An 18,721-nucleotide genomic window follows, 5' to 3' on the forward strand; every position below is an offset into this window, starting at 1 on the left:
GCCCCATTATGAGATTGCCGTGAAGTGGCGGGGTAGCTCAAAGAATTGATCAATTGTTTGCTAAATGTCTCATATTTGAAATACAGTTAGAATTTATGTGCAATTGCACTTCAGTTATTGCGTTCTGACCATAAGCAGTGCTGGCTTCTTCCCTTTTTTAGAGCCTGGAAAGGCAACAGTAACCAGTCACAGAGTATCAGCCTGAGACAGACATTGGGACCGATGTCTACGCTGAGCAGGCTCCACTGTGGCTGGAGAAGAATGGGAGACCGCAGTGGACATGGTTCGAGATTCCCCCTGTGCAGGGGCGGGAACTCGACACCTAACAAATATACAGATAAAAAGGTAATTCTTCTTGGTTTGCAAAAACATGGTTGTCTGGGAAATTAAGATACAATCTGGTTTCACAATATCATTTTAGGATTACACTCTTTGGGCTTGTAGCTCTTTTTTCTTTGTGTTCATATCCAGTTTTGAGTTATCCATGGCTCATTGTTTTTTGGGCATTTGTGTATATAATAATATGATGATTGCAATATATTAAGAGGATAAAAACTTTGATGGGAGAAGGAGTGCTTCTTTAAAACAAAACCATTAAACACAGCTTGAATTGCATTTTCATTAATATTTCCTAAGTGGAATGTTTTTCCATTTTCCAGTACATTGTATTTAAAGATGAAAGGAGTAATTCAAATAATAAAAAAATAGAAATGCTGTCTTTCAGTTTTGTTAAAGCAGTCATTTGTGAAAAGTTACTACACCATGTGCAAACATATTGATTGTCACATTCAGGGCTGCCACTAGGAATTACGGCGCCCCATACTGGCAAAATTTTCTTGAGAAAATCCTTGAGACTCCACCTCCACTCGAACTGTCCTCAGTCCCAATGCTCCCTCTTGGAAAAACTCCACTTCTCACTAATCACACATTAACAGTTCCCATTACCAGATCACAAACATAGCCAGCACCTTTTGTTTTGGCCAAAAGATTTTTTAATCTGCAACCACAAGGCAGACTCTTTTGGCCAGTCCCCACTCTACTGTAACTTATTAAACATTTGTTCAAATATGCAATACAATTTAGGTATATTTTTATTTATTATTCAATTTTTAAAATGACCAACAATACCACATACAAGGAACAAATACAGCCACACCATGGTCGGACGACATATTACCATCATATAGTGACTGAATAGTACAATACTAATATTACCATAAGTGCTATTATACACAGGAGATTTGTACTTAGTATGGAGTGTCCGTGTACAGGTAATATAGTGATCAACAGTGACATTATACAAAGGAGCTCTGTATATAGTGTCAATGTATAGGTAAGGCCGGGTTCACATTGTGTTAACAGCAGCCCGTTTAACACATACATTAACGGGCTGCTGTTAACACACGTGCCGGTATGGCAGCGCGCTAGCGCAGATAGAGCATCTGCTAGCTCTATCTGCGCTAGCGGTGATGGACCCGTAAACGCTGCAGCCCGCGTCTCGGGGTCTGTCACTCAATGACAGCACATCACTAGCGCACGCCCATTGTGGGCGTGCGCTAGTGATGCGTCCGACATTGGATTCAATGGCGGCGTTAACGGACTGCGTTACACCGCGTTATGCCGCAGTGTAACATAGTCCGTCTAACGGACGGGTTCAACGCAATGTGAACCCAGCCTAATACAGTGATCACCAGGACCTTTGTTTATAGTATACAGTGTATAGTGCCAGTGTACAGGTAATACACTGCTCTCACCAGTGACATCTCTAGGTGAAGTCCTTCATCTTTGCTTTTCATATTCACCCAGCACAGACCGCCATCACTTCTTCCAGCCAGGGCTCAACTCTGCAGGAAATAAGTTATCTAGAGCACCGCTTGCGGAGCACATTAATTAATTTTTTTCCTAACTTCTACACTACACCAGATGAAGAACAAAAGGCGACCGCCCCCGCATTTAAAACAGTATCCTCAAAAAATAAAATGAATACATCACTGCAGTAATAATATTCCTTAATTAGTCCCTGGTAATAACATCCCCCATCCTGGCCCCCATGTGTCTCATTCCTAACTCCAGCCATATGATCTCTCATCCTGCCCTCATGAGTATCCAGTCTGCCCCAATGTGCTGTCCCATCCTGCCCCATCTGTCGCATAATCCTGCCCCATCTGTCCCATGATCGTGCCCCATCTGTCCCATGATCTTGCCCTATCTGCCCCATGATCCTGCCCCATCTGTCTCCATCGTATACATCCTGCCCCATGATCCTGCACCATGTGTCTCCATCTTGCTCCATCTGCCTCATCCTACTCCATCTGTCTCCATCCTGCTCCATCTGTCTCCATCCTGCCCCATGATCCTACGCCAACTGTCTCCATCCTGCCCATGATCCTGCACCATCTGTCTCCATCCTGCCCCATGTTCCTGCCCCAGCTGTCTCCATCCTGTCCTATGTCTCCATCCTGCACTGAGTATCCATCCTGCCCCATGTGTATCCATCCTGCCCCATGATCCTGCACCATCGGTCTCAATCCTTCCCCATCTTTCTCCATTTTGCCCCATGTTCCTGACCCATCTGTTTCCATCCTGCCCCATTTGTGTCAATCCTTCCCCAATATCCTGCACCATTTCTCTCCATCCTGCCCCATGATCCTGCACCATGTCTCCATCCTGCCCCGTGAATGATCCTGCACTATGTGTCTACATCCTGTGCCATGGTGTAGGATCATGGGGCAGCATGGAGACAGAAGGGGAAGGATCAATACTCATGGTCCATGTGTCTCTATCCTGCCTTCTAAACATATTGTGGCTTGCCGCTTTCAGTAAAAAAAGCAAAACTTCCTTCTTACCTGGCCGTGGTCCAGCGTCGATGCTCCCTCCATGCATTTCAAACTCAAACTCGCCCTCGAATGACAATGACGTCATATGCCGGCGAGGTACTTGCTGACATCAGCTGCCAGCCTCCGACTGGCAGCCGGCTTTTAGCTATTACCGTGTGGGCCCGCACGGCAGTAGAGTTTAACTGAATCTGTTTCTTGGATGCAGGTTCAGTTACTGCACTGTCAGAATCCTGCTGTTGGGGCCTGATGAACAGAAGAGACCGAATCCGATGAAGGCCCCCTCTGCTCATCGGGCCCCATACGCCAGTCAGTAATGCCCAGATGGCGGCCCTGATCAAATTTTAAATGCCACTATGACTGTGAGTAAAAGTGGCATAAACATTACACTCTCAGTAATAAATCATTTTTAAATACATACTACAATTTACAGCAATATGTAAGGTTGGCTTGCAATATGGAACCGTTGAATCTGCCATTTTCCAAATCTGACGCAAAAAAAAGCTGAATCTTAACTATTTCAACCAAATGAAGCTTGAACTTGTAACATGAGCTGATTGGATTTTAAGTTAAGAGCTCTCAAAGCTTATTAAATTGACATTGCATTAAAACTAAAACCTTTATTTAATGCAAGAATTGATTGAGAATTGATTGAGATCTAAATAAAACATGTTATGAGCCTGAATTCAACCTAATTTGCTCATTTTTACATACAATTAACCCAGAATAAGATTTTAATGTTTCATAGAAAGTAGCTGTTGAAAATCATCATGAAATTTCCATGTTCACCATATGTATAGCTAACATACCTGTTTCCTAAAATGCTGTTCGGGAATTATTCCTATTCTAGCTATCTTAATATAAAAAATAATAAAAACAAATGAAAAAAAATAGCACTTTCACTGAATCTGAAAAAAAATCTCAACATGTTTCTTCAGTAAATTACATGAAATTCACCCATTCAAGTCTATGGGTGTGCCAAAAATATTACATGCCATACGTATAACATCTGTTTTTTAAAGATACGATACCTTGCAATTCTATAACATAAGAATCTGTAAATGGTCTTGTAAATTATTAATAGCTGCTGCTGTAAAAAAATGGATTGCATACGGACAGCACATGACATGTGAGAAATAAATCGTCTGAGTTTGCTGGATATAATTGTTTTTTTTTATACGGACGTTTGAAACTACCCTCAAGGTGGGCATACATACTATCTTGAGCACTTGTCTCTCCCTGACTGTTCTCCACTTTCTAATATAGGATCATGGATCAACTTGTATTTTTTTTATTTAAATATACAGTAACTTATAGAGGAATGTTAGAAAAGAATATTAGTGGATGAAACTATAATAGGTGTAGGATTTGCCATCACAACTAGGCCATTGGGTCTAGGGGGCCATAAAGAATCCTTTAATCCATATGACAATACCAATACTATTTAAGATCATTGGTTTTGGGACCCTGTTGGAAATGTTCCAATGTGGCCCATGAGCGTCCAGCTACACCACTACTGGTGGAGGTCCATTATTTCAGAACTCCCCTGACATCAACAATGCCGTAAAATGAAAGCAACTTTACTGTATTCTTTTTATTACTGGCAAAATAAATAATGTAAAATCTATACTATAAAACATATAGGTCAGGAATATTTATTTACAAATGTTTTAAGTAGAAACCATGGCAAATGTTGCTAATGGGCTCAAATGTAAAAAAAATATACAGTTTCTTGTTTTTGTGATGACCCACTGTATTATAAAAGCACAGTGTACACAGCTAAAAAAAGTTATGGTGACACACACAGTGGGGGAAAACAAGTATTTGATCCCTTGCTGATTTTGTAAATTTGTCCACTGACAAAGACATTAACAGTCTATAATTTTAAAGGTAGGCTAATTTTCACACTGAGAGATGGAATGTCACAAATAAAATCCAGAAAATCACATTGTATAAATTATTTAAATTTATTTGCATTTAGCAGTGAGAAATAAGCATTTGATCCCCTACCAACCATTAAGAGTTCTGGCTCCTACAGACCAGTTAGACACTCCTAATCAACTCTTTACCTGAATTAAAGACAGGTGTCTTACATAGTCACCTTTATAAAAGACTCCTGTCCACAGACTCAATCAGTCAGACTCTAACCTCTACAACATGGACAAGACCAAAGCGCGTTATAAGGATGTCAGAGACAAGATCATAGACCTTCACAAAGCTGGAATGGGCTACAAAACCATAAGTAAGACGCTGGGTGAGAAGGAGACAACTGTTGGTGCAATAGTAAGAAAAAGGAAGAAATACAAAATGACTGTCAATCGACATCAATCTGGGGCACCATGTCAAATTTCCCCTTGTGGGATACCCTTGATCATGAGGAAGGTGAGAGATCAGCCTAAAACTACACAGGGGGAACTTTTTAATGATCTCAAGGTAGCTGGGACCACAATCACCAAGAAAACCATTGGTGACACATAACGCAGTAAAGGTTTAAAATCCTGCAGTGCGCGCAAGGTCCCCCTGCTCAAGAAGGCACATGTGCAGGCCCGTCTGAAGTTTGCCAATGAACACTTGGATGATTTTGTGAGTGATTGGAAGAAGGTGCTGTGCTCAGATGAGACAAAAATTGAGGTCTTTGGCATTAACGTAACCTGCCGTGTTTTGAGGAAGAGAAATTCTGCCTATGACCCAAGGAACACCATCCCCACTGTCAAGCATGGAGGTGGAAACATTATTTTTTGGGGGTGTTTCTCTGCTAAGGGCACAGGACTACTTCACCGCATCAATTGGAGAATGGATGGAGCCATGTACCATAAAATCCTCACTGACAACCTCCTTCCCTCTGCCAGGACATTAAAAATGGGTCATGGCTGGGTCTTCCAGCATGGGGTGGCCTAGTCAGTCTCCAGACTTTAATCTCATAGAAAACTTTTGGAGGGAGTTGAAGCTCCGAGTTGCCAAGTGACAGCCTCAAAATGATTTAGAGATGATCTGCAAAGAGGAGTGGACCAAAATTCCTCCTGACATGTGCACAAACCTCATCATCAACTACAAAAACTTATTGCTGTGCTTGCCAACAAAGGTTTTGTCACCAAGTATTAAGCCTTGTTTGCCAGAGGGATCAAATATTTCTCACTGCAAAATGCAAATAAATTTATATAATTTATACAATGTGATTTTCTGGATTTTATTTTTGATATTCTATCTCTCAATGTTAAAATTAACGTATACTTAAAATTATAGACTGTTCATGTCTTTGTCAGTGGGCAAAGTTAAAAAAGCAGCTAGTTATGAAATACTTATTTCCCCCACTGTATGTTTCTACATAAGGCCAATGAGAAGCTATTGTGGCTTCCAGTGAGAAAATAGGGGCCTATGGATTTGACATACAGTATGTGCTGGAAGCATAACCGCGGAACATAAATGATGTAAGTCTTACCTGCAGCACTTGTGGTTGCACTGGTTACAAGAAGAAGATTAAGCACCAATGCTAGAAGTCTATAAAAGAAAACAATAATGATTATGATTAACAAAAATTATGCATATTTAATATATAGTTGATGTCATACATTTTTATATTCAATTATCCAAAAGGCATGTTTGTCCTAGTTTTATATAACCGGTATAAAGTTAACATTTACCGGCCCATACATCACAAAACAAATATTATAAAGTAACAGAATATACAACATTCTAAAGTGAGTAAATAACCTTTAATTGTAGTGTGGGTCAGAATGCTGGAAAATTGTTTGTCTTTATGCAGACAACCCAATAAAACCAGCAAGAAGTTAATTGTTCAGTAGCCATATTTTTAAAGCTATTGTCCAACATTACAACCTCTTTAAATAATTAATTTTTTCACCCCTTCTATCCAAAGTCCCCAAACTTCTGTTTAAAGTACTGAATGGCAAAACAATCAGCAACAAATGTAAATGTTCAGAATAAACATAATGAAGAGGAAAAGTTCTGCTAAGACTGGCCATTATCATACATTATTTATAAGTAAATTCCCTGCATGCGTTGAGTTACATCCATAGGATCTCACACAGCAGATATAACATTTATTGGAGTTCTAGAAAATGCTCGACGCTAGATTAGAATGTTGCGTTTATTACAGAGCCGAAGGTAAGATACAATTTACAGTGAACTAAAAGCAAGACAATGTTTTCAGAAAAAGAAAGAAAAAACCATGAATGCGTTACAGTCATCTGGTACCTTGCACCATATATTGCAATGGAGTTATAGACAGGAGAATAGCAAAATCAATAGTGTAATGCCCGTAGGACCTCTTAGCCCAGGTACACAGCTTTATTGTGTCCCTTGGTGGTATTGAACAATTACTGTAATGCAGCTGCAGGACTTGACAAACAAAGGGGGTGGGGGAGGTTGGCCATTTCTGCAACCTTTTAGGGGTAAAGAGATGGCTCCTTTTCTCAGAACACCGTGCTCTATACTATATGAAGTTCTTAAAAATACTTATTTTTTCTTGCAGAACATGTTTTTGTAAAATACGAGTCTGTGAAGTATTTTATGCCTCTATTCAGCTCATTTTAAATTATCTTGGTCACTCAAACCAGTAAAAACTATTAACGACAACCAGTACATTGCCCATAGGTGGGGTTGACAACCAGCTTTCAACAAAGGCTGTGCAATGTTATGGAATGCAATGGTGGATAACACTGCCAATTTATATGCCACTCATGTATGCTCACATAGCTATCTTAGAAGTAAAGTGCCCTAAGGAAAATAATGTTGTAGAGATAGTAGAAGTAGATGATAGCAACAAATGATGTTTTATGCGATGAATTATGAGTGCACTGAGCTCATAAGAACCTGGCATCGCTATCATGCCCTTCATTTATTTCTAGGAGTGTAGTTAAAAAGCACTGCATGGCAGTATAAACGCAGCTAAGGCATTGCGTATTCAAATCTACAATATAAAGTAATAATAAACATACAAATCTGTACAAAAGAAACACTTAAAAAAAACTGGGAAAAGAGAAAAATGACACTTGAATACGTATAATGGTAAAAGCTAAAATGATGCTTTGTTTCGAGACAATCAGTTCACATTATTCAGCGCACAAGCAGCCATCTGAGCTATGGAACAAGACCGTGTGTAGCCAATGCAGAAAACAGTAGGAGGACATGGGAAGAATGAAATTACAGTATCCATCATGTATAGCTACTAATTGACTCAGCTTAAATCTGATATTAGATCATCATGTAACCGCATTCTGGTATAAATAACGTAGGCAGGAAAATACTCCTAGGAACTACTAACTGCACCAAAAGCTCAGACATTCTCCACAGTGATCTCTACTGCTAAACCTTTAAACCTTCTCAATTTGATACACAGGGCGGGCCATTTATATGGATACACCTAAATACAATGAGAATGGTTGGTGATATCAACTTCCTGTTTGTGTCACATTAGTATATGGGAGGGGGAAACTTTTCAAGATGGGTGGTGACCATGGCAGCCATTTTGAAGTCAGCCATTTTGGATGCAACTTTATTTTTTCCAATGGGAAGAGGGTCATGTGACACATCAAACTTATTAAGAATTTCCAAGAAAAACAATGGTGTGCTTGGTTTTAATGTAACTTTATTATTTCATGAGTTATTTAAAAGGTTATGACCACTTATAAAATGTGTTCAAAGTGCTGCTCATTGTGTTGGATTGTCAATGCAACCCTCTTCTCCCACTCTTGACACACTGATAGCAACACCAAAGAAGAAATGCTAGCACAGGCTTCCAGTATCCGTTGTTTTAGATGCTGCACATCTCGAATCTTCACAGCATAGACAATTGCCTTCAGATGACCCCAAAGATGAAAGTTGGAATGCAGTGGTGCACCATATTATGGGTGTGAGGTCTGAGCATTGAGAAACACGTGATGGTGTCTCCGCGGCTTTTCTACATGCATCAAAACTGTATGGCGTCACAAAGATGAGGAGTACAAAGAAAAATGCATGGTACCTACAGTGAAAGATGGTGGTGGCAGTATCCTTACGTGGGGCTACATGAGGGCTTCTGATGTTGGGGAGCTACATTTCATTAATGCTATCATGAATTCACAGATGCACTGCTGTATACTGATAGAGAAATACTACCATCACTCCATGCCATTGGTAGATGAGCAGTTATCCAACATGACTATTATCCAAAACACACATCTAAGACCACTGTTGCATTTCTGAAGAAAAGCAGGGTAAAAATGATTCAGTGGCCAAGTATGTCTCCTGATCTGAACCCAATCTTATAATTATGAAAAATTCTGAAGAGACAAGATGAGCAGCACTTTGCATCTAGCATCTAAACTCGCTTTCTATAATGATAGCCTCACATCAGCCATAGACTTAGTCGCCCCTCTCATGCATGGCAAAGTGCAACAAATCAAAAGGCAACCCTGGCAAAACAATCTTACCAAAAACTTCGACAAGCATCCAGGGTCGCGAAGCGGCGTTGGAAGAAAACACGCCTGACAGACGACTTCACTGCTTTCAAACAAGCTACATTTAACTTCAAATTATCCCTCACCTCTGCTAAACAGACCTGTTTCACAAACCTTGTATCTTCATTATCCTACAACCCAAAACAACTGTTCAGCACATTCAACTCTCTCCTCTGCCCACCACTGCCTCCTCCAACTCCCCTAATCTCTGCCGAAGACTTTGCCACCTACTTCAAAAATAAGATTGACCAAACAAGGCAAACCTTTACTGTTCCATAACCCCAACCACTCCATATACCAGACCTCTGCCCTTCCCTAATAACCTCGCTCTCCAACATCACTGAAGGAGAGCTTACCTCCTTTCCAAATCACACCTCACCACCTGTGCACTTGACCCCATCCCTTCTCACCTGCTCCTCAAAATCACTAACATGCTCACTCAAGCCCTAACCCATCTCTTCAACCTATCATTATCTTCTGGTACCTTCCCCTCTGCCTTCAAATATGCCATCATCACATCCATCCTCAAAAAACCTAACCTTGACCCAACTGCTATGTCCAGCTATCACCCCATATCTCTGCTCCTGTTTGCTTCCAAACTCCTTGAGCAGCATGTCCATGCTCAATTTTCCTCCCACCTCTCATCTAACTCTCTCCTTGACAACCTCCAATCTGGCTTCCGCTCCCACCACTCCACCGAAACTGCTCTGACCAAAATTACTAATTACTTACTCACAGCCAAAGCAAATACAATTCTCCATCCTCCTCCTTCTCGACCTGTCCTCTGCCTTCGACATAGTAGACCACTGCCTACTGCTACAGATTCTTTCTTCCCTTGGTATCAAAGACCTTGCCCTGTCCTGGATTGCCTCATACCTTTCCGACCGCACATTTAGCGTTTCCCACTCCCACACTACCTCCTCATACCACCCTTTCTCTGCTGCAGTCCCTCAAGGCTCTGTCCTGGGGCCCCTACTATTTTCCATCTATACCCTTGACCTCTAGGACAACTCATTATTATTATTATTATTTATTTAAATAGCACCATTAATTCCATGGGGAAGAGGCAGAAGGTAGGGGGCGAGGCAGCGGCGATGGCGAGGAGGTGGCTCTGGCGATGGCGAGGCAGCAGAATGGTTATTGCAGGCTGTAGGCTTTCTTGAAGAGATGGGTTTCCAGGTTCCGTCCGCCTCATAAAGTCCCATGGCTTCTAGTACCACCTGTATGCGGATGACACTCAGATCTATCTCTCTGGCCCAGATGTCAGCTCTGCTGTCCAGAATCCCAGAGTGTTTATCAGCCAAATCCTCCTTCTTCACCTCTCGCTTCCTAAAACTGAATGTAGACAAAACCGAACTCATCATCTTTCCTCCATCTCGCGTATCTCCCTACCTGATTTATCTATTATGGTAAACAGCATCACACTCTCTCCTGCACCTGAAATCCGCTGCCTCAGAGTAACTCTCAACTCTGCCCTGTCCTTCAAACCACACGTACAAACTCTTGCCACCTCCTGTCGCCTCCAACTCAATAATATTTCCAGAATCTGTCCCTTCCTCAGTCTTCAATCTACTAAAACTCCTGTGCATGCCCTCATCATCTCCCGCCGGAACCTGAAAAGCTATCCCTTCAGGACAGCTTACAGCCTGCAATAACCATTCTGCCCCCTCACCACCACCCGAACTGCTGCCTCACCACCACCAGAGCTGCTGCGCCCTGACCTTCTGCCTTTTCCCCATTATCCCGTAGAATGCAAGTCCGCAAGGAGAGGGTCCTCTCCCCTCTGTACCAGTCTGTGATTGCAAATTTGTTTACTGTAAACAATATCTATAACTCTGTATGTAACCCCTTCTCATGTACAGAACCATGGAAATAATGGTGCTATATAAATAATAAATAATAATTATAATAAAAGAGGTCATTCTTGAAGAATGGAAAAAGATTTTCATTCCAAGTTTAGGAAACTTGGTGCAGTCTTAAAAATCATGGATGTCATACAAAAGAATAGATGCAGTAGTTTTTGATGTGGGTTATATTCATTTTTTCATAAACTAGTTTCAGTAAAACTGAACATTTTGAAATTAAAGTTATATTATTAACCTAACTTTCATGCTATATGTTAAAACAATGTTCTACGAGACTCAGTCGTGTCAAAATTTTGGAAAATTGTTTTTGTGTTCAGTAAAATATTGATTAAAATCTCACTTTTTCTCATGCAGCGAGCTGTCAGTGAGGTGACCGAGTCCCATCAGCTATGAACTCCAGTGACCTTTCTTATGTCAGTGCTACACACTGCAGGATTGTAATCACTCTCCTGTCTCAGTGTATTCTGGCTGGCTAGCTGAGTGGTCACATCATGCCAGCACACAACAAACCACTCAGATGTAGCAGAGCTGGAGTTCTTCATGAGACAGCATCACATAGGGATTCTCGGCGGACAGGTGAGGAATATGGTGGTTTATTATTTTTTATTTTCCAGTAATAAATGTGAAAAAGGGAGCTGAGAGTATTTATTTAAAATAAAGGAGTCTGTGTCTTTCTTTTAATTAAAGGACTTGTATTTTTTACAATCTGACTATGGGGTTAGTAATGGGGGCGTCTTATAGACACCTCTCCATTACTAACCCCTGGGCTTGTTGTCAGCGGCAATAAAACAGCTGACGTCATCCCCATCTCTATTACCCACCCCATTTGCAATGGCACCAGGGCAAGTGAGTCTAAGCTCCAGATCTGGTGCAACTTATGGATGCGCCATTTCTGGGGCGGCTAGGGGCTGATGTTCTTAGTCTGGGAGGGTGCCAATATTCATGGCCCTTTCCTAGCCTATTAATATCAGTCTGCTTCTGTCTGCCTAGACTTTGCTGGTTATTCATTATAGGGGTTACCCCACATAATTTTTTGAGGGGTATCCCCTTTTAATAACCATTAAAGGCTAAATAGACAGCTGTGAGCTGAATAGTCTAGGAAGCTCCATGTTTATTACCCCCCTTCGAGGCTATAAACATCAACCCCCAGCTGAAGGCTTTCCCTCAGCTGGTTATTACAAATGTAAGGTACCCCACACCATTTTTTTTTACATATTTAATAATGAGCTAAATACATGTACAATAAGCTGCACTGCACTGATTATATATCTTAATTACATCTATCTATTTATATTTCTATCTAAGATTGTTTTATTAGTTACTAAACTAGCTTGAAATGACAGAGAATTACTGTATGTAAAAGGTGGTGTTAAAAACACATTGCATACAGATTGCATGCACATGTCAGATGTCAGATGAATGCTAAGTGAGAGAGAGAGTGCATTGTACTCGCATGACACTCATCCATTTTTTGGGACAAACATCGGGCTGATTTTCTATATGCAGATGAGTATGATCCCTACTGCTGACACACGTTGTCAAAATTGTTGGTACGCCTCTTTTAATGACAGAAAAACCTCACAATGACCACAGAAATAATTTGAATCTGACAAAAGTAATAATAAATAATAAAGCTATGAAAATGAACAAATGAAAGTCAGACATTGCTTTTCAACCATGCTTCCACAGAATTTTAAAAAAATGAAACTCATGAAATAGGCCTGGACAGAAATGATGGTACCTTTAACTTAATATTTTGTTGCACAACCTTTTGAGGCAATCACTGCAAGCAAATGATTCCTGTAACTGTCAATGAGACTTCTGCACCTCTCAACAGGTATTTTGTCCCACTCCTCAAGAGCAAACTGCTCCAGTTGTCTCGTGTTTGGAGGTTGCCTTTTCCAGACGGCATGTTTCAGCTCTTTCTAAAGATGCTCAATAGGATTTAGGTCAGGGCTCATAGAAGGCCACTTCAGAATAGTCCTATGTTTTCCTTTTAGCCATTCTTGGGTGTTTTAGCTGTGTGTGTTTTGGGTCATTATCCTGTTGCAAGACCCATGACCTGCGACTGAGACCGAGCTTTCTGACACTGGGCAGCACATTTCTCTCTAGAATCCCTTGATAGCCTTGAGATTTCATTGTACCCTGCACAGATTCTAGACACCCTGTGCCAGATGCAGCAAAGCAGCCCCAGAACATAACAGCGCCTCCTCCATGTTTCACAGTAGGGACAATGTTCTCTTTTTCACATGCTTCATTTTTCCATCTGTGAACATAGAGCTGGTGTACCTTACCAAAAAGTTCAATTTTTGTCTCATCTGTCCATAGGACATTCTCCCAGAAGCTTTGTGGCTTGTCAACATGTAGTTTGGCAATTTCCAGTCTGGTTTTCTTATGATTTTTTTCAACAATGGTGCCCTCCTTGGTAGTCTCCCATGAAGTCCACTTTGGCTCATACAACGACAGATAGTGCGATCTGACACTGATGTTCCTTGAGCTTGAAGTTCACCATTAATCTGTTTAGAAGATTTTCTGGGCTCTTTTGTTACCATTCGTATTACCCGACTCTTTGATTTGTCATAAATTTTCCTACTTCGGCCATGTCCAGGGAGGATAGCTATAGTCCCATGGATCTTAAATTTCTGAATAATATGTGCAACTGTAGTCACAGGAACATCAAGCTGCTTGTAGATGATCTTATAACTTTTACCTTTAACATGTTTGTCTATAATCTTCTTTCTAATCTATTTTCTAATATATTTGTCCTTTAAAAGTTAAAGTAAATCTAAGGCTATGTTCACATGTTCAGCATTTGGTCACTATTTATTCTCAGTATTTGTAAGTCAAAACCAGGAGTGGGTGATAAATGCAGAAGTGGTGATGTAGTTCTATTAGGCTATGTGCACACGTTGCGGATTAGTCTTAGGAATTTCTGGAGCGGATTCTGCCTCTCCTGGCAGAAAACGCACCTGCGACCTGCGGATTTGTAGCGTTTTTTGTGCGGTTCCGCAGCATTTTTTGTGAGTTTTTGCTGCGGTTTTCTTGTGGATTTGTTGCATTTTTTACCCCTGCGGTTTTCTATAATGGAATGGGTACAAAAACGCTGCAGATTCACAAAAAAGAAGTGACATGCTACTTCTTTTAAACCGCAGCGTTTCCGCAGCGGATTTTCCGCAAAGTGTGCACAGCATTTCTTTTTCTCATTGATTTACATTGTACTGAAAATCAATTGCGGATCTGCAGCGTTTCTACACCTCAAAAAATGCTGCGGATCCGCAGAGAATCCGCAACGTGTGCACATACCCTTATACTTTTTCTCAGATTGTTCCACTCCTGGTTTTGGCTTACAAATACTGAAAGAAAATACTGATCAAATACTCAACATGTGAATGAGGTCTAAATCTGATCTTATCAACATCTATGATCACAATTCTCCATTGTTAATAGCCTAAAAACATACAAAATTTTGCTCACAATGACAGCTGTTTATCACGATGTCCTTTTTTAAGAGCTAAAACTAAGCTGAAACAGAACTAACCTCAAACCCATGATTCTATAAAGCTGCAACTTAGAACGAGAGGCTAATCTGATTTATAAAACTGGATATAAATGTTTCTGGAGTGTGTCAGAACTGCTGGCAAAGTAGTACAAATGAATATTATAAAATGGCATCTTAAAAGAAACAAAAGATTGAATGAAAAATCATTGAATATTCCTTTAAAATGGTTATATGGGAAAACAAGAAAAAGCAAAGAACATATGAAAGATACTGGGTTACGTGCACACGTTGCGGATTTGCCTGTGGAATTTTCTGTGCGGATTCTGCATCTCTTGGCAGAAAATGCAGGTCAAAATCTGCGCTTTTTTTTGCGGATTTTGTGAGTTTTTGTTGTAGATTTACTGCGAATTCTGTGCAGATTTCATGCGTTTTTACCCCTGCGGATTTCTATTATGTAATGGGTGCAGAAACACAGCAGATCCGCACAAAGAAGTGACATGCTCCTTCTTTTAATCCGCAGCGTTTCTGCACGGAGTTTTCCGTACCATTAGCACATAATTTTTTTTTTTGCCATTGATTTACATTGTACTGTAAATCACTTGCGGATCTGCAGGAAATCTGCAACGTGTGCACATAGCCTAAAACTATGTAGCCAACATGCAGTAGAGGATTAATCTAGGTGAGCAAACAACCTAAAATATGCTGCTATGAATACATTTTTTACTACATTGCCCTTTGCGTTTCTTCAGTCAAATGTATAGGATCGGAGAACCTTTATAACTAACTGCAAACATCTATGTTACATGAGACGTGCTGGTTAATTTAGAGTTTCTTTGCATTTTACCTACAGAGAAAGGTCACAGATGTTACAATTTTCAATAATAGTCCACACGCACGTAGGTAAGCAGGTAACATTGTATCCGCACATCACATTTCAGCACAGATCTTTTTGTTCTATTTCGGTTTCATTGCTTTGCAGTGAATGATATATTGTTACATTATCAGAGTAAAGTATCTTTCTGCTTCAGTCTACTTACATGAATAATAGAAAGGATATATAAGGTATAGAATATAAAGGTACACTTTTTTTCTTCTATAATAGCTTGTAAAATAACATAAATATATTTTATTCTTCTAATCAAAAAAATATAACTAGAAAGTTAAGTTCTCTTTATTTGTCATTTAACTTTTGGTACATATTTAAAAAATCTCATGAAAACGTTTCTCAACCAACTTCTATAGCGATCAATGAGAATTCTGCAGTAATGTTATATGTTTTATAGTTCAGCTGTCATGTGCCGGAAAAGGTGCGGGCTCAGCGCCAGAGCCCGCATCAAATGTCGGGACATGACCTATGACGTACCTATATGTATATGAAGGGGTTATCCTGCAGATTCTTCCTATATCTGTAGGTTAATAGCATTAGGGCAGGGGTCCCCAACTCCAGTCCTCAAGGCCCATTAACAGGTCATGTTTTCAGGATTTCCTTTGCATTGCACAGGTGATGCAATTATTACCTGGGCAAGACTAAGGAAATCCTGAAAACATGACATGTTGGTGGGCCTTGAGGACTGGAGTTGGGGACCCCTGCATTAGGGGACATGTTAAATGTTCTCCTACATTTCCCCTACAACAGCTGCTGATGATTTCTATAGTGATGATAACCGACTATATATATAAGAGTTATTTATGACACAATCTGTTACAATGGGTTTCCCACAAAATATATTTAAATGTATGAACCCCATGGCCATGCAATTGTGTGAAGAGGAGTTCCAAAGTCTCTTGTGTGAATAGAGCTGTAATGCATATTCATGACTTCGGCTCCATTCTCATCTTTGGGCTGACAGATATAGTGATATAGTCATTCCATCAGTCAGATAGAATTAAATGTAGTGATGGCCATGTATTCTTAACTAAAACTCTACTCACACAATAGACTTTGAGATTGGGTTAATAACTATACAATCCCTAGTATTGATGAGCGAGCACTAAAATGCTCGGATGCTCGTTGCTCGGGTCGAGCAGATTGGAATACTCGGGTACTTGGCAAGAACAACGAGCCCAATGTAAGTCTATGGGAGACCCGAGTATTTTTACCGCGATCCCGCCAGGGGTCCTTTTAAGGTCCAAAAAGTCTGAAAATGATGGAAACACTGCTCAAATGACACAGGGAAATCATGGGGATCACACGTGGAAGCATTCCTGACTCCTAGTTCACAACTGTAAACATTTTTTCCCGAGATTCATGAAATTTTTCCCGGTGCAACAAAAAACACACTAAAAGGAACCAATAACTAATTTTGCTGGGAAATATGTTCAGGTACATCCTTTGCATGTTAATGACTTGCCTGTAAGGCCAAATATTTATCCCCAGACTGCAGCATTTTTTAAGCGTTTTTCAACTTTAACATTGCTTTCAACCACTACAAATGCATTCACTGGGAAGTGTTATTGTAACATTTAACAACCCTAGCTGGCCATGTGGTGTGTGACACATAAGCAGACCCATCTTGTTTTATTTATGAAGGAGGGACTCTTAACCCCTTCCCGACCTGTGACACAGCGTATGCGTCATGAAAGTCGGTGCCAATCCGGCCTGTGACGCATATGCTGTGTCACAGAATGATCGCGTCCCTGCAGATCCGGTGAAAGGGTTAACTCCCATTTCACCCGATCTGTAGGGACAGGGGGAGTGGTAGTTTAGCCCAGGGGGGGTGGCTTCACCCCCCCGTGGCTACGATCGCTCTGATTGGCTGTTGAAAGTGAAACTGCCAATCAGAGCGATTTGTAATATTTCACCTAAAAAACTGGTGAAATATTACAATCCAGCCATGGCCGATGCTGCAATATCATCGGCCATGGCTGGAAACACTTATGTGCACCCACCCCACCCCACCGATCGCCCCCCAGCCCTCCGATCTGTGGTCCGCTCCCCTCCGTCCTGTACTCCGCTCCCCCGTCCTGTACTCCGCTCCCCCGTCCTCCTGTCCGCTCCCCCCGTGCTCCAATCACACCCCCGTGCTCCAATCAAACCCCCCGCACTCCGATCACCCCCCCGCACAGCGATCCCCCCCGCACAGCGATCCACCCCCCCGTGCTCCGATCCACCCCCCTGCACAGCGATCCCCCACCCCGTGCTCCAATCCACCCCCCGTGTTCCGATCCACCCCCCCATGCTCCGATCCACCCCCCCGTGCTCCAACGCCCCCCGTGCCCTGATCTCCCCCCCCCCTTATACTTACCTAGCGTCCCGGGATCCGTCCGTCTTCTTTCCTGGGCGCCGCCATCTTCCAAAATGGCGGGCGCGTGTGCAGTGCGCCCGCCGAATCTGCCGGCCGGCAGATTCGTTCCAAAGTGAGTTTTGATCACTGAGATATAACCTATCTCAGTGATCAAAATAAAAAAATAGTAAATGCCCTCCCCCCTTTGTCACCCCCATAGGTAGGGACAATTAAAAAAAAAAAATTTCCACTAAGGTTGGGGTAAGAACTAGGGTTAGGGGTAGGGTTAGGGTTAGGGGTAGGGTTAGGGGTAGGGGTAGGGTTAGGGGTAGGGGTAGGGTTAGGGGTAGGGGTAGGGTTTCGGTATGTGCACACGTATTCTGGTCCTCTGCGGATTTTTCCGCTGCGGATTTGATAAATCCGCAGTGCTAAACCGCTGCGGATTTATCGCGGATTTACCACGGTTTTTCTGCGCATTTCACTGCGGTTTTACAACTGCGATTTTCTATTGGAGCAGTTGTAAAACCGCTGCGGAATCCGCAGAAAGAAGTGACATGCTGCAGAATGTAAACCGCTGCGTTTCCGTGCAGTTTTTCTGCAGCATGTGTACAGCGATTTTTGTTTCCCATAGGTTTACATTGAACTGTAACCTCATGGGAAACTGCTGCGGATCCGCAGCGTTTTCCGCAGCGTGTGCACATACCTTTAGAATTAGGCTATGTGCACACGGTGCGGATTTGGCTGCGGATTCGCAGCAGTGTTCCATCAGGTTTACAGTTCCATGTAAACATATGGAAAACCAAATCCGCTGTGCCCATGGTGCGGAAAATACCACGCGGAA

At 41.6% G+C, this 18,721-nt stretch overlaps 1 protein-coding gene across 3 annotated transcripts in view; it reads right to left on the reverse strand.

Annotated features, from left to right (window-relative positions):
* NCAN (neurocan) overlaps nt 1–18,721 on the reverse strand; it is a 380,863-nt gene that overhangs the window by 265,393 nt on the left and 96,749 nt on the right. For all 3 annotated transcript variants that reach the window (XM_069767704.1, XM_069767701.1, XM_069767702.1), the window contains exon 2: nt 6,274–6,332. In XM_069767704.1, the coding sequence (XP_069623805.1) occupies nt 6,274–6,332 (59 nt within the window). The remainder of the gene's footprint in view (nt 1–6,273; nt 6,333–18,721) is intronic.

This window comes from Ranitomeya imitator, chromosome 1 (assembly GCF_032444005.1).
Source record: "Ranitomeya imitator isolate aRanImi1 chromosome 1, aRanImi1.pri, whole genome shotgun sequence".
Classification (NCBI taxonomy): Eukaryota; Metazoa; Chordata; class Amphibia; order Anura; family Dendrobatidae; genus Ranitomeya; species Ranitomeya imitator.